Below are 13,167 nucleotides of genomic sequence, written 5' to 3' on the forward strand. Positions count from 1 at the left end.
AAAAAAAAAATAAATAAACATTAAAAAAAAAAAAAAAAAAAAGATGGGGCTTGCCTTTAGCTGCCTGGTGGGTCAATATACGCCAGATATGCATATATGGTAGGTATTAAATTTTTTTTTTAAATTGTGAACATAACGCACATACAGAAAGGTGCACAAATCAAACACGTACAGCTCAAAGCATTATCAAGTTCTCATCTTTGTAACTACTGACCAGGTCAAGACTGAGAACAGTGCCCTCCAGCCTCTTCCTGATCCCCCCCTTCTCCCCCCGCCACCTCTCCCTTCTCCTCGGAGGTAACCACTGTCCTGACTTGCATCATTTGGTTTTGCTGTTTGTCATCATTACACAAACGGAAACAATGTTGTGTTGGGCAATTTATTCATGTTGTCATGTAAAACTAGAGTTTGTTTTCTTTTTCATTGCTGGATAGTATTATTTGGTTTGAGTACACTATAATTTACTTATATGTTCTACTCAGTGGATATTTGAGTGGTTTCCACTTTTTGGCAATTATGAATGGGCATATGAGCATTTGTGTATGTCTCTAGGTGCACATTTTCTTGTTTTCCTATTAGTCATATATCTAGGTGTGGATTTCCAGGTCAGAAGGTAAAATATCCATTCAACCTTAGGAGATAACACCCAGTAGTTTCCAAAGCAGTTGCACTAACATACACTCCATCACCGATTTATTCTTCCCGTTGTATGATGTTCTCATCAACACTTGAGTTGTCAGTCTTTTGATTTTTTGTCATTCTTGTACATGTGTAGTGATCTCCTATTGTGATTTTAATTTCCATCTCTCTCATTACTAATGACATTGGGGAACTTTTCTCATATTTTTTGGTCATTTGGATTTCATTTTCTGTGAGGTGCCTGTTCAGGTCTCTTGCGCATTTTTCTATGGCGTCTCCATCACACCGCCTTCATTAATGTAAAGAATTCTTTATTCTGGAGATGAGCCCTTTGTGGTTTACATGTATTTCAAATACTTTCATTCAATCTGTCACTTGCATTTGGCTCTTTTACTGGTGTATTTTGGTAAAATGAAGTTCGTAATCTTGGTGGAGCCCAATTCATTAATAATTTTTCCTTTATACTGAGTGCTCTTTGTGTCCTGTTTATTAAATATTTGTTCACTCTTAAATCATGAAGATATTTTCTGCTGTTAGCATTTTGAAGATTTATTATTATTTTTTTGCCTTTCATTATAGGTTTATAATTCACTTGCAGTTTAATTTTGTGGATGAGGTGAGGGAGGGGTCAAGCTTAATTTTTTACCCATATGGATATCAATTTATTGAAAAGACTATATATATTGCTCTACCTTGTTTCATAGATTAAGTGATCATATATGATCTTTCTAGTTCTTAACTCTCCATTCTAGTGTTTCAGTGACCATAGAAATTGCTCATTTGGGAGCATCTGGCTGGCTCAGTAGGTTGAGTATCTGAATTTGGCTCAGGTCATGACCTCATGGTCCATAAGTTGGAGCCCAGCTGTCAGGGCAGAGCCTGCTTTCGGTCCACTGTCTCCCTCTCTCTCTGACCCTTCCCTGCTCACACCTGCTCTCTCTCAAAAATAAATAAACATAAAAATGAAAAATTCCGAATTTCTTATAGAGCAAGCCCTCCCATTTTGTTCTTATTCCAGAGTGTTTGGACTATTTGAGGCCATTTTGCACAAGAACAGAAAAAAAAAATTGTTGTGATTTTGGTTGCAATTCCATTGAATCTATAGATCACCCTGGGGAAAATCTGAATCTTTGTAATACTGAGTTTTTAATATATAACTAGGATCGACCCCCATTTACAAATTTTTTTTCTCAATACTATTTTGCTATTTTATAGTTCTTTTTGCTGAGACCATACACGTCTTTCATTTGATTTGTTCCTAGGTTTTTGGGGATTTGCGGGAGGTATATTGTAAACACCACCTTTAAAAATGAGTTTTTATTTATTTCTGATACATAGAGGTGCCATTAAAAAATTTTTTTTGACCCTGTATCCAGCAAACTTGCTGGATATTTAAATAATTTATCTGCATGCCTAATCATATAGTCTGTGAATCCCAATAGTTTCTATTCCTGTTCAGTCCTTAGACTTTTCATGCCTGCCTCCCGGTGCTGCCTAGGACCTTTAGTGTGACGTTCAGCGGACTCGGTGACAGCAAACATCCTTGCCTCATTCTCAGTTTCAGTGAAAACTTTCCACCACTTTACCAATAAGTACAGCATTTGTGGAAGGTTTTCTTGTAAGTTAAAGAAGTACCCTTCAATTTCTAGTTTGCTAAAAGTCTTCACTCCAAGTGAATGTTGAGTTTAAATAAAATGCGTTTCCTGCATCAGTGGTGATGATCTGAAGACTTTATAGGAAGTTTAATTCCCAGTCTGCCACAGCCTTCTTTTCCTGAGTCGGCGGGGAGAGAAAAGTTGACATATTTCCTGTATTCATGGCATTACTCTTTGGTGAAATAGGGTTTGCCAGGATGTATGAGTGTCTCTAATGAGAGGCGGAACAGGAAACGAGTGTGCTGGAATTGTTCAGTAAGTTTCTGACTCAAGCAACTAGTCTAAATGATTGAAAGGAAAAGGGAAGAGCAACCATCTCCTGTGAGGCTGGGGAGCCTGTGCCATAAATGTGGTTTTGTGTGGTCCCTTAGGGTTTAGCTGACTATGGGAACCAAGGGACGAAGGGTTGGCCAGGTTTTTGAAGAACAGTTATTGTAAGTCGATATTATCTGTGACTGAGCCGGGCTTCAGGAGTCATCAGCATGGTAGGTGTGTTACCCAGACGAAAGCAAAAGTAGTACAATCTCCAAATCGCTTCTAAACAGAGCGTGTTTTAAAGAGATGCTATGAGAAAGTGGGAGAATAATTAGACATGTAGTAGTTTATTTTTAAGGGATTCATTTCACAGTCAGAGATTTGGGTTCTGCTTGTAATTTCCTCTTAGCCTACTTACAAAATGTAACTCCACCCACATGTGAAAATCAGGACAGGCTGATTTCAAGAAAGTCAACTCAGAATTGAGGGGGAAAATGTACTGTCCAGATTAGTACTGGAATCATTTTTCAAGTCGATCTAGAGTGCCTACGGCAGAGGTGAAGAAATACCAAAACAAGAGAATGTGTATTTTACTAAGACACGTAGCTTTGATTCAGTAAAGTGAATGAGCATTTTTATTATTTGTACTTGGGGAAAAAAAATCATGGATGCATTTCCTGGCAGAGCCTACTACTGGCATAAGCACTGTAGTGGTTCTTTTTTTTCCCCACATCTTTACTCTAGTGGGTAAGCAGTTGGTGTTGGACTGGAATTGAGATCTTTATTGAACAAAGTGGGAAAAATTCCTTTTTAAGGCAAATACACTGTGACAGTTGGATTCCAACAGTGTTCATTTGTCTTTCAGCATGAAGGTGACATTTCTAACCAGCACAATTGCTATTTTGGACGGAGAAAGCTCATATTAAGAACCGAAGGGACTCTAAGACTCTTCAGTTCCATCCTTTGTCCTTTTACAGTCGAGGACCCTGAGTTCCGGAAACTTCTTGCCTTGTCCATCCGGGATCACCCACAAGCGGCTTTCTGTACCATATCATAATGCAAATGTTCAGTAGCATTTTTTCCAGAAACCCTAAACTCCAAATCCTGGAATCATCTTTCTCATGGTCCCCCTTTCCCAGTGCGCACATGGAGACACTTTTTGCTATTTCAAGGCCCCTGGTCTGTGTCACTCTTCGCCACCCACCTTCCTCTGGAGCTCTGCCCATTTCTGTATCCAGCCTGTGCAGTGGGCTGCCCATCACTCGTGTTCGTTTAGTTCAGTGGATGGGTGGGAGGGGAGGGAGAGAATTCCCACATTCCTTCCCGTGAAGGACAGGTGGGCGTGTGTCCCTTTACCGTGGTCTCGCTTGGTGGTGGACGACTCTCTCGAAAGTGTCCCTTTCATGACACTGTGTCCGTTCTGCCCGGTGCTTGCACAGAGTTATGATCAGAAGCGTGTCTGGTGTCTACTTTGCCCGAAGTTGTACTGCAAGAGGTCCTTCTGTCATTTGACGCTGGTGCATGCCAACCCAGGAAGAGAGTTGGGTGGGGAGAAAAAAAAATGTAATTGCTATCCACTTTATAATGGCTCTGTTCAAGCTTTTCTTCTTCAAAGTCTTCCTATGTACCCACTTTTGCCATTTTGTGAACCCCAAAGTCAGTATCATCTAGATGAGGGATTGGCCACATAATAAAGACTGTAGAGGTTTTATGGGCCAGGTCGTCTCTTCCGTGCTCCTTCCGTTGCTGATGTAGCGCAAAGCGGTCCAATGTGAACAGACGGCTGCGGTTGTATTCCAACTAAACTTTATTTCCAAAAACACACTGTTTGGCCTGCGGTTGTAGTGTGACAACCCTGGTTTATACGAACAATTTCTCAATTTTGGGGTTTGGACCAGGTATGTCAGAATCAACTGGGGAATGCTGAATGATACAGGTTCCTCAGCCTCACCTTTGGAGTATTTGTTAGCAGCCTGTGGTGAGGGAATCTGTGGTTTATTTTTTTTTTATTTTTTTTTTTTTTAATATTTTTATTTATTCCTAGGAGAGAGAGAGAGATCGTGAGCAGGGGAGGGTCAGAGAGAGAGGGAGACACAGACTCTGAAATAGGCTCCAGGCTCTGAGCTGGCAGTCAGCACAGAGCCCGACGCGGGGCTCGAACCCACGAACCGCGAGATCATGACCTAAGCGAAAGTCGGACGCTTAACCGACTAAGCCACCCAGGCGCCCCGGGAATCTGTGGTTTAAAAAGTCCCATGGGGCGCCTGGGTGGCTCAGTCGGTGATGCGTCCAACTCTACCTTTCGGCTCAGGTCCTGATCTCCTGGTTCATGAGTTCAAGCCCCGCATCGAGCTCTGCGGTGAAAGGACAGAGCCTGCTTGGGATTCTTTCTCCCTCTCTCTCTGCCCTCCCCCACCCCCAAAATAAATAAATAAAACTTTAAAAATTTTTAAATGTTTTTTACTTGATTCTGCTGCTCAAATTACTAAAACAATGGCCCATTCTGCTTGTAAAAATCTGTGTGTGCACTTAGACACATACAAAGAAGTACATGAGATGGTGCTTTGTGTCTACATTTTAAAAAAAAGACATGATTTTTGTACACATCTTTCTGTGTATTGCTTATTTCTGTGCCCTTTTTATTGAGGTGCTGTCTCTTATTGATCTGTAAGAATCTATATAATGAGGGATTTACTCCTTTGTAATATATTGTACAGATTTTTCTCCATCATGTTGTTGCCTTTTGACTTGATTTATAGAGTCAAATGGATTTTTAAAACGTTTTGATGGAGTGAAATGCATCCATCTGTTTTTTCAGGGCAGTGGTTCTGAACAGGGAATGATTTACTTCCAGAATGTCTGGAGACATTTCTGGTTGTCATAACTGCCCCTGCCCCCGCTGGCACTAGTAAGGCATCTAGTAAGTAGAGATCCAAGATGCTGCTAAAACACCCTGGGCAGCCCCTGCCAACCAGGAATTCTCCAGCCCAAGAGTCAAGAGTGCTGAGGTTGAGCTCTTTAAGGCTTCTGGGTTTGTTCCTTGCTCAGTAAGGCGCACCTTCTTCCTGTGATACTGATATCTGCATCAGAATCTGCATTGAAAAGTTCCTTAATTGATTTTTCTGCTTAGAAAAATTATTAAAGCAATGGCCCAGAAGATTCTTCTTTTTTCTTTTTTTTATAGACATTTTTTTATTTTGAGAGAGAGAGAGAGAGAGGGAGGGAGAGAGAGAGAGAAGGGATGCGCAAGCAGGGCAGGGGCAGAGAGAATCCCAAGCAGACTGTGTGCTGATGGGGGGAGTGGGGGAGGAGGGAGGGTTAAAGCCACAAACCTCAAAATCATGATCTGAGTTGAAACCAAGAGTTGGATGCTTAACCGACTGAGCCACCTGGGCACCCCTCTACTTACTTCATAATACCACACACAAATGCCCCTGAGTTACTTCTCTTCTGTGCCTACATCTTCCTCCTCACTCCTTTCTAAGTGCCATGAGTCCACCATGTCCCCTCAGTGGCCTGTGTGACCTGGGTCACGTTGTGAGCTCCATCAGCACGTACAGGTTCTCTTTCTGGGCCTTTTTGGGTTTGGGCTCCTCAGACACCCTTGCCATTCTCTGGATGACTCTGCCCACTGAGCAATGGGTATAAACCAGAGAGAGGTGGCTCCAGGTTTACTTCTCTGGATGCTCTGAAACAGCATCAATGAAAACCAGGTGGCCGTAAGTAGAAGCCAAAATCCCAGAGCTGGAGGAGGCCTGGAGATGCTCTATCTACCCTAGGCCCTCACTTAATGCAAGAGGAACGTGTGTGCTGAGCAGGCAAGGGACTTGGCTGGAGCCTCTCGGCTGCCTGTGCCAACTGACGCCAAGACTGGTTGATCCGCCAATCCATTTTTTTGTCAGAAAACTCCTTTCTGCTGCCTTTGCTCTGCTGAGAGCTGCCACCGTCACCTCCGAGGGATGAGCTCTGAGACACACTCCCCTCTGCTCATTTCAAACCTGCCGTCGTCAAGTCCGTTTTCCCTCTCAGCATTAGGGACTTGAACTCCTCCAACACACGTTTGTAATAGTTGACTTGCATCCAGGCAGGGTATTGGTTGCACATAGACTGCTCAGGGGAGTCCAAGTTCATGTGCCTGAACCTTCTGTTGGACTGCAAGCTGTTGGGGCTTTATTCGTCTCCCTGACTCCCCCTTCCAGGTTCCTTGTCTCGCTCATAAATTCCAGGTTAACCCACCTGGTGCTCCATACAGGTCACATCAATCACTGATCAGCCATATTGAGTAGGAACGAAGCTCATATTATTCTCTACACTAGTGGGAAAGGGTCACCTGGGCAGGTGGTCCCATGGGTGCCTCCTTGGGTCCTATCACCCAGGTGGTGCAGAACCCCCATGTTGAGGCAGTCCTGCTAGCTTTGACTTATTCTTCTGATGACCCTGAAGATGGGCCTTTGTGATACCTGTTTTTTTTTTAATTTTTTTTTTTATAGGAGAGAGAGAGAGAGAGAAAGAGACAGCATGAGCAGGGGAGGGTCAGAGAGAGAGGGAGTCACAGACTGAAACAGGCTCCAGGCTCTGAGCTGGCAGTCAGCACAGAGCCCGACGCGGGGCTCGAACCCACGAACCGCGAGATCATGACCTAAGGGAAAGTCGGATGCTTAACCGACTAAGCCACCCAGGCGCCCCTGTTACACCTGTTTTAAATTTGACCTTCCATCCTTCTGTTTGTGTGCTGATGTGGGGGGGGGGGATGGACATTAAAATTGCCAAAAACGGGACAGTAGACAGCGTGATGAAGGAAAGCAGGTGATGGCTGAAGTGTCACACGAGAGGTCCTGCAGATCACGAGTCCTGGGGTCGGCAGGTGCCTTCGCTCTGGTCTGGCCTCCCCATCTTGCCCTGTGCTCATCCCCACGAATGCTCCTGTGTGAAATTATCTGAAACAGGTGAAATGTCTAAAATAAAATATGAAAAGAATAGTTTCAGAATATAGCTATGTCATGTGAAATATTTGGCTTAAATAGTTGACTAACGATACAGCAACAAACAACCCTTAGTCAATGAACTTGCTTGTAAACTGTAGGCAGAAAACCATTAATCCATGGGCTTTCTCTTTATTCTTTCTTAGAGCCGGTGTTACGAAGACTTAATCATTTGCCCCCCATCATTAGAGGCTGGAATCAATAGCCAAGAAAACATCGCCTGTTACATTTTGAGTATCCCCAAGGTCAAGTCTATTCATTATGATATTTTTGCCTCATTACGCATTTCGGCAGTTTGGCTGTTTCCTGCTTATGGTTCAAACTTAATGGGATTCTAGGCCAGTAGTTACCTCTACAGCAGGTTCATGATTGCATTTTATCTTATACTTGCTGTTATGCAATTGAAAAAGATTGGCTTTTTTTTTTTTTTTTTTTTTTTTAATGAAACCAGCCTGGAGTGTTAGAGTGAAGTGTTAGAGAATACAATGAAGGTAGTGGTCATTGTTAGCAAAGCAATTAATACACAATCCAAGGAAGTAGTAGTAATATGAAATGATTATCTTTTTAAATTTTTTAAAATTTTATTTTGAGCAGGAGAGAGAGAGAGGTAGGGAAGGAGAGTATGAGTGGGGGGGGGGCAGAGAAAGAGGGGGAAAAAATTCCAAGCAGGCTCCACGCTGACACAGTGAAGAGCCCGACGCAAGGCTCGAACCGACGAACTGTGAGATCACGGCCTGAGCTGAAATCAAGAGTCAGATGCTTAACCGACTGAGCCCCCAGGTGCCCCTGAAATGGTGACTTTAAAGAAGGCATCAGTGACCTTGCAGTGCATTCAGCTGTGTTTGTATCCCAGTGTGTGTGCGCACCTGCAGTCACTGTTTTGATGCCCTGTAGAAATCCGTACGACTGACAGCTTCATGTTGGGCATTGGTCGTCTTTACTGGACCATGTCCCCTGGCAGCCTGTGGGTCCCCATGCCACCCATGCATTCTGCTCGTCTGTGAAGACAGCATTGCTTCAATGAGATCATTAATTCTCATCAGATTTTCCTTCCAGCTCTTTATCCCCGAGCTGGTGGAACTGACTCCAGAGCGTGGTGAGCTGGGCATTGCCGTGGGCCCTGCCCTTTGCACCCCGTTCTATCCACCAGCACCCGGGGTGGCGGGCTTCAGCAGCGGCTCACCTGGTGGACGGTCTCTGGGCACCAGAGGAAAGTGGCTTGGTGTTGAGGGCCATCTGTGTCCTCCGTGGAAACGTGACTCTTTCTGCTCCCCTTCATCAAGGCAGAGGCAGGAGATTGTGCTGGTCTGCCTTACCTCTCAGGTCACCAGAGACTTTCCCCCTTTTAAAATCTAATTTAAAGTTATTTAATTGCTGGGACACCTGGGTGGCTCCTCTGGTTAAGCATCTGACTCTTGATTTTGGTTCAGGTCATGATCTCACAGTTTGTGAGTTCAAGCCCTGCATCAGGCTCTGCGCTGACAATGCGGAGCCTGCTTAAGGTTTCTCTCTCTCCCTCTCTCTCTGCCCCTCCCCTGCTTGTACTCTCTTTCTCTCTCTCAAAATAAATAAATGAACATTTAAAAAAATTTTAAGTTATTTAATTGCTGTGAAACATTGTAGGACAGAAACACAAGGCATTCTTTGACTTTTGTTCTCAGGACCTGGGAATGGACCTTGGAGACTCCTACTTCCACTTCTCGTGGTAGAACGCCTCACAGCTCTGGTAGCTACTTGCTTATAATGTCATTCATTTATTCACTCAGTCATTCATCCCGGTGTCTTCGGCAGCTCCTGTGTGCCAGGTGCCGTTCTCAGGGCTGGGGGTGGGGTGGTCACTCAAGTAAAACAGAGAAAAGAAATCTGATCTCACAGGGTTCACAGTCTACTGGGGGAAGATACAAACTCAGTATATAATAAGTAGGCAACATTTTTCCCCACAATATATTAGATCAGGAGAGATGTGTTAGTTAAATTGTGCGTCCAGGGAAGTCGTCATCGGAAGATGACATTCAAGCACAGACTCAAAAAGGATTCAGGCTTTGGAGCAGACACGAGAAAGGAGTGTTCCGGGCAGAGGGAACAGCCAGTGCTAAGGCCCTGAGGTCAGAGGCCCCGGAGAGTTGGAAGAACTGTGACGTCAGTGTGTTTAGGGCCAAGTGAGGGAGGGCAGGCGTGGGAGGGGAGGGCCAGACGGGAGGAGGGCAGATCACCTAGGGCCTAGTGAGACTTTGTAAAGACGTTGGCTTTTATTCTGAGTAAAAGTTGGTCATCTGCTTAATACGGCTAAGCCTCCACTGTAGGGAACGTACTTACCTTAGAAGGTTGTTGTAAGGAGGAAGTAAATTAAAAAAAGTAAATTGGTAAACCTAGTGGCAGGGTACAGGAAGTACCCAGTGAATGGCAGGTAGTACTGGTTTTGCTGTTGTTGTCCTTACTGCTTATACTACGTGACTAGATATAAACTCCTTAGGGACAGACACTGCATCTGTCTGTTTTTATATTTTAGCATTTTATTCCCAGACCTGGTACAGTTCAATTCAAAATGTAAGACCTCAGTCAATATTCACTGAGTGTGGGGCGCCTGGGTGGCTCAGTCGGCTAAGCGTCTAACTTGTCTCAGGTCGTGATCTTGCGGTTCGTGAGTTCGAGCCCTGCATCCGGCTCTGTGCTGACAGCTCAGAGCCTGGAGCCTGCTTCGGATTCCGTCTCTCTCTCTGCTCCTCCTTCACTCATGCTCTGTCTTTCTCTGTCTCTCAAAAATAAATAAACATTAAGAAAAATTTAAAAATATATCCATTGAGTGTTACCATTATACCTTTATTCTAAAGAAGCGTCTGGAAATAGTGATCCCAACTGGCCTCTATTTAATGCTTACTTATTTTCTGTTGCTTACAGAAATAGACCCCTTACCTTCTGCCTTCTCCACAGGGATTGTTTTCTTGGTGTGATCATGATTTACTATCAGAGTTGCAGTGCTGTGGTGTGGACAGACTCTGGGCTGGAAGTCAGAAGGTGCGACGTAGCTCTGGAATAGTTCTTTTGTAGTGTCCGTGATAGGTCACTCAAGTGCTCTGGCCTTCTTTCTCTGAACAGTGACATGGGTTCAGAAAAGTCTTTCCCTGTTTCAGAGTTGTTGTGAGCACAGAGGAGATACTAGACAGCAGTGCTCTGTGAAAACTCTAAACGGCCACCAGAGAGGGAGCACTAGGTATGAGGCTTGGCGGCCTCTGCGGCGTAGGCGGATGGCTGTGCTCTGAATTCTTTCTGCGGAGGACGCGCTGATGCATGCTGCACCTAGGGGTGCCTCTCTGAGGTCCGGCTGTTGCCAGCAGCAGGCTGTGGCAGGGGACAACAGCCAGGGAAGCCTTCTCTGAGGAGGTGACATTTGAATACAGAACTTTGTGAAATGAAACAGTGAGCCGTGGAAAGCTTGGGAGAAAAGCATTCTGGCAGAGGGCTCAGCAGGTGCCAAGGCCCTGAGGTGGAAATGATCCTGGCATAGTCCAGGGACATAAAGAAGGTGAGGAGGGGAGAGTAAGGGAGGAGGGAAGAGAGGACATCAGGAGCAGGAAGGGGCCAGATCAGAGAGAGCTTTGTCTGACATTGAAGGAATCTGGGTTTTACTTTAAGTGGATGAGGATTATAAATATTTAAAATTATTTACAGTTTAAGCATTTTCTTCCGATACCAGCCCATCTCCTTTTAACTGGGATTCTGTGAAGGAATCGCCAAGTGATAGGCAGAGAACGTGGTGGTATTTTTGGAGTTTCATTTTTATTCAATCCAAAATCCCTCAATATTCCTAACGGGGTTTGTCAGAAATTGTCTGACAAGGATAATTAGTAGGACGGGTAGCTGTTTTACCAGGCAGAATTCTTTCCATGTGTGTTTATGTGTGAATTCATTTCCACAGGAGAAATTGAGGGTCTCATTTCTCTGTAGTCTGATCTTTACCGAATTCTATTTTAGGATCAGCCCTGAGAAGCCAGGGGTACATCAGATAGAGGTCTGATTTTCTGTTCACAGAAGCAAATGATAATTGAATAAGCACTGAGAGCATGTCTGAAGCCCTGAGCTGTCTCAGGAGAAGGGGCTCATGATTTCACATTGTTTTGTAGCGCGTCTCCAGGTAGTAACGCGCAGTGATTTACAGGTTAGCAAAGGGCATCGAGGTAAACACTTAGAAGCATTGTCACAATGTAAAGTCATGCAAGTGAATTTTTATCTTCCGCATCTTGCAAGGTCACGTTTCTCTGCGATCGCCTTCCGAAATAATGAGGTAGAAACTTTCATAAAATTCTGCTTAATGTAAGTGTCCACCATGCTCTCCTGTGGCTAGCCATTATCATGCCAGCCGATCGTTTTGGAAGCTTCTCATTAAATAACATCACCTTAGAAGGGGTGGAAATGGGCTTACATAGGTAAGCCCACCTTTAGGGGAGATAAGTTGGTTGGGCGGCCATTTCTCGTGAGGAAACCTGGCAGTGGTCCATCCAGGCTGGGGAAAAAGAGATCCCAAGTTTGATCTCTAGTATAATGTGTCATGCCTGCTCAAAATATTAAAGTTGTTCTCTTCCTAATGAGCCTCAGTTTTAAATGTTTTTGCCTTAAATTCCTCTAAGTAACATGTTCCGGCAATTAACATTATTTAGGGGCTTGGGTTTGGGGCAGCTCTTCACTAGGTGTGTTCTTTCCGGCCACCTGTTTTCTGTGGAAGGGTTAATGTCGGAGTGACCTTGGGAGGCTCCCCCACAGCAGCCCAAGTAGTTAGGGACTCTTATTCTGCAGGAACAGCATCTCCAAGAGCCGTGGCTCTGAGACACAGAGCTCACTTCCCAGCAATGGTACCACTTTTCTTACGAGGGAATAATTGACCCATTTATGGTCTCGTTTCAGCTTGTTGCGGATGCCTGCGCCAGCAGCCCTTGTCACCATGGTAACTGCAGCAGCAGCAGCGGCGATGGCTACCTCTGCATTTGCAATGAAGGCTATGAAGGTCCCGACTGTGAACAGGCGCTTCCCAGCCTCCCCGCCTCCGGCTGGACCGAGTCCATGGCCCCCAGGCAGCTTCAGCCCGTCCCCGCCACCCAGGAGCCTGACACCATCCTGCCCCGCTCTCAGGCGACCTTGACCCTGCCCACCTGGCAGCCCAAAACAGGGCAGAAAGTTATAGAAATGAAATGGGATCAAGTGGAGGTGAGAATGTTTGATTGCCGATGTTTTCATGTAAGAAACCAGTGAGGTTAAAATAATTCCAGAGGTTCCAGTATTGGCAGTAACAATGGAAGACCTTGAAGTCATGCTCTTGACCAACCAGGGGTCTAACGCTATTCCCGCCTTCACTCATGTGTAGATCTCTTTCAGTTACACAGAGGGGACTTTTCAATGATGACTGTTTAGCAGGCATAAAAACAGGAAGCAAGAAAAGGAAATGGATGACATTATTTTCTGGAACGATATCCCTGCGCATTTCTGTGAGATCATCTTGGACTTGGCACAGAGAGCTCAAGAAAGGGCCATGTAAATGATCGTATCACAGACCCTCCACCGCTGACCTAACTGTCCTTAATATCATGCCCAACTTCTTATTTGTTTATTACGGTTCTATTTCTGGTGCCTTGCAGCCAATATGT

The 13,167-nt window shown here is 44.7% G+C and overlaps 1 protein-coding gene across 1 annotated transcript in view; it reads left to right on the plus strand.

The window, feature by feature from the left end:
* The window catches only part of DNER (delta/notch like EGF repeat containing), a 330,055-nt gene that overhangs the window by 131,153 nt on the left and 185,735 nt on the right, over positions 1-13,167 (plus strand). Inside the window, exon 2 of the mRNA XM_039234597.1 lies at positions 12,431-12,730. Coding sequence (XP_039090528.1) covers positions 12,431-12,730 — 300 coding nt within the window. The remainder of the gene's footprint in view (positions 1-12,430; positions 12,731-13,167) is intronic.

The sequence above is a fragment of the Hyaena hyaena genome, unplaced genomic scaffold (assembly GCF_003009895.1).
Source record: "Hyaena hyaena isolate Hyena2069 unplaced genomic scaffold, ASM300989v1 scaffold_86, whole genome shotgun sequence".
NCBI lineage: Eukaryota > Metazoa > Chordata > Mammalia > Carnivora > Hyaenidae > Hyaena > Hyaena hyaena.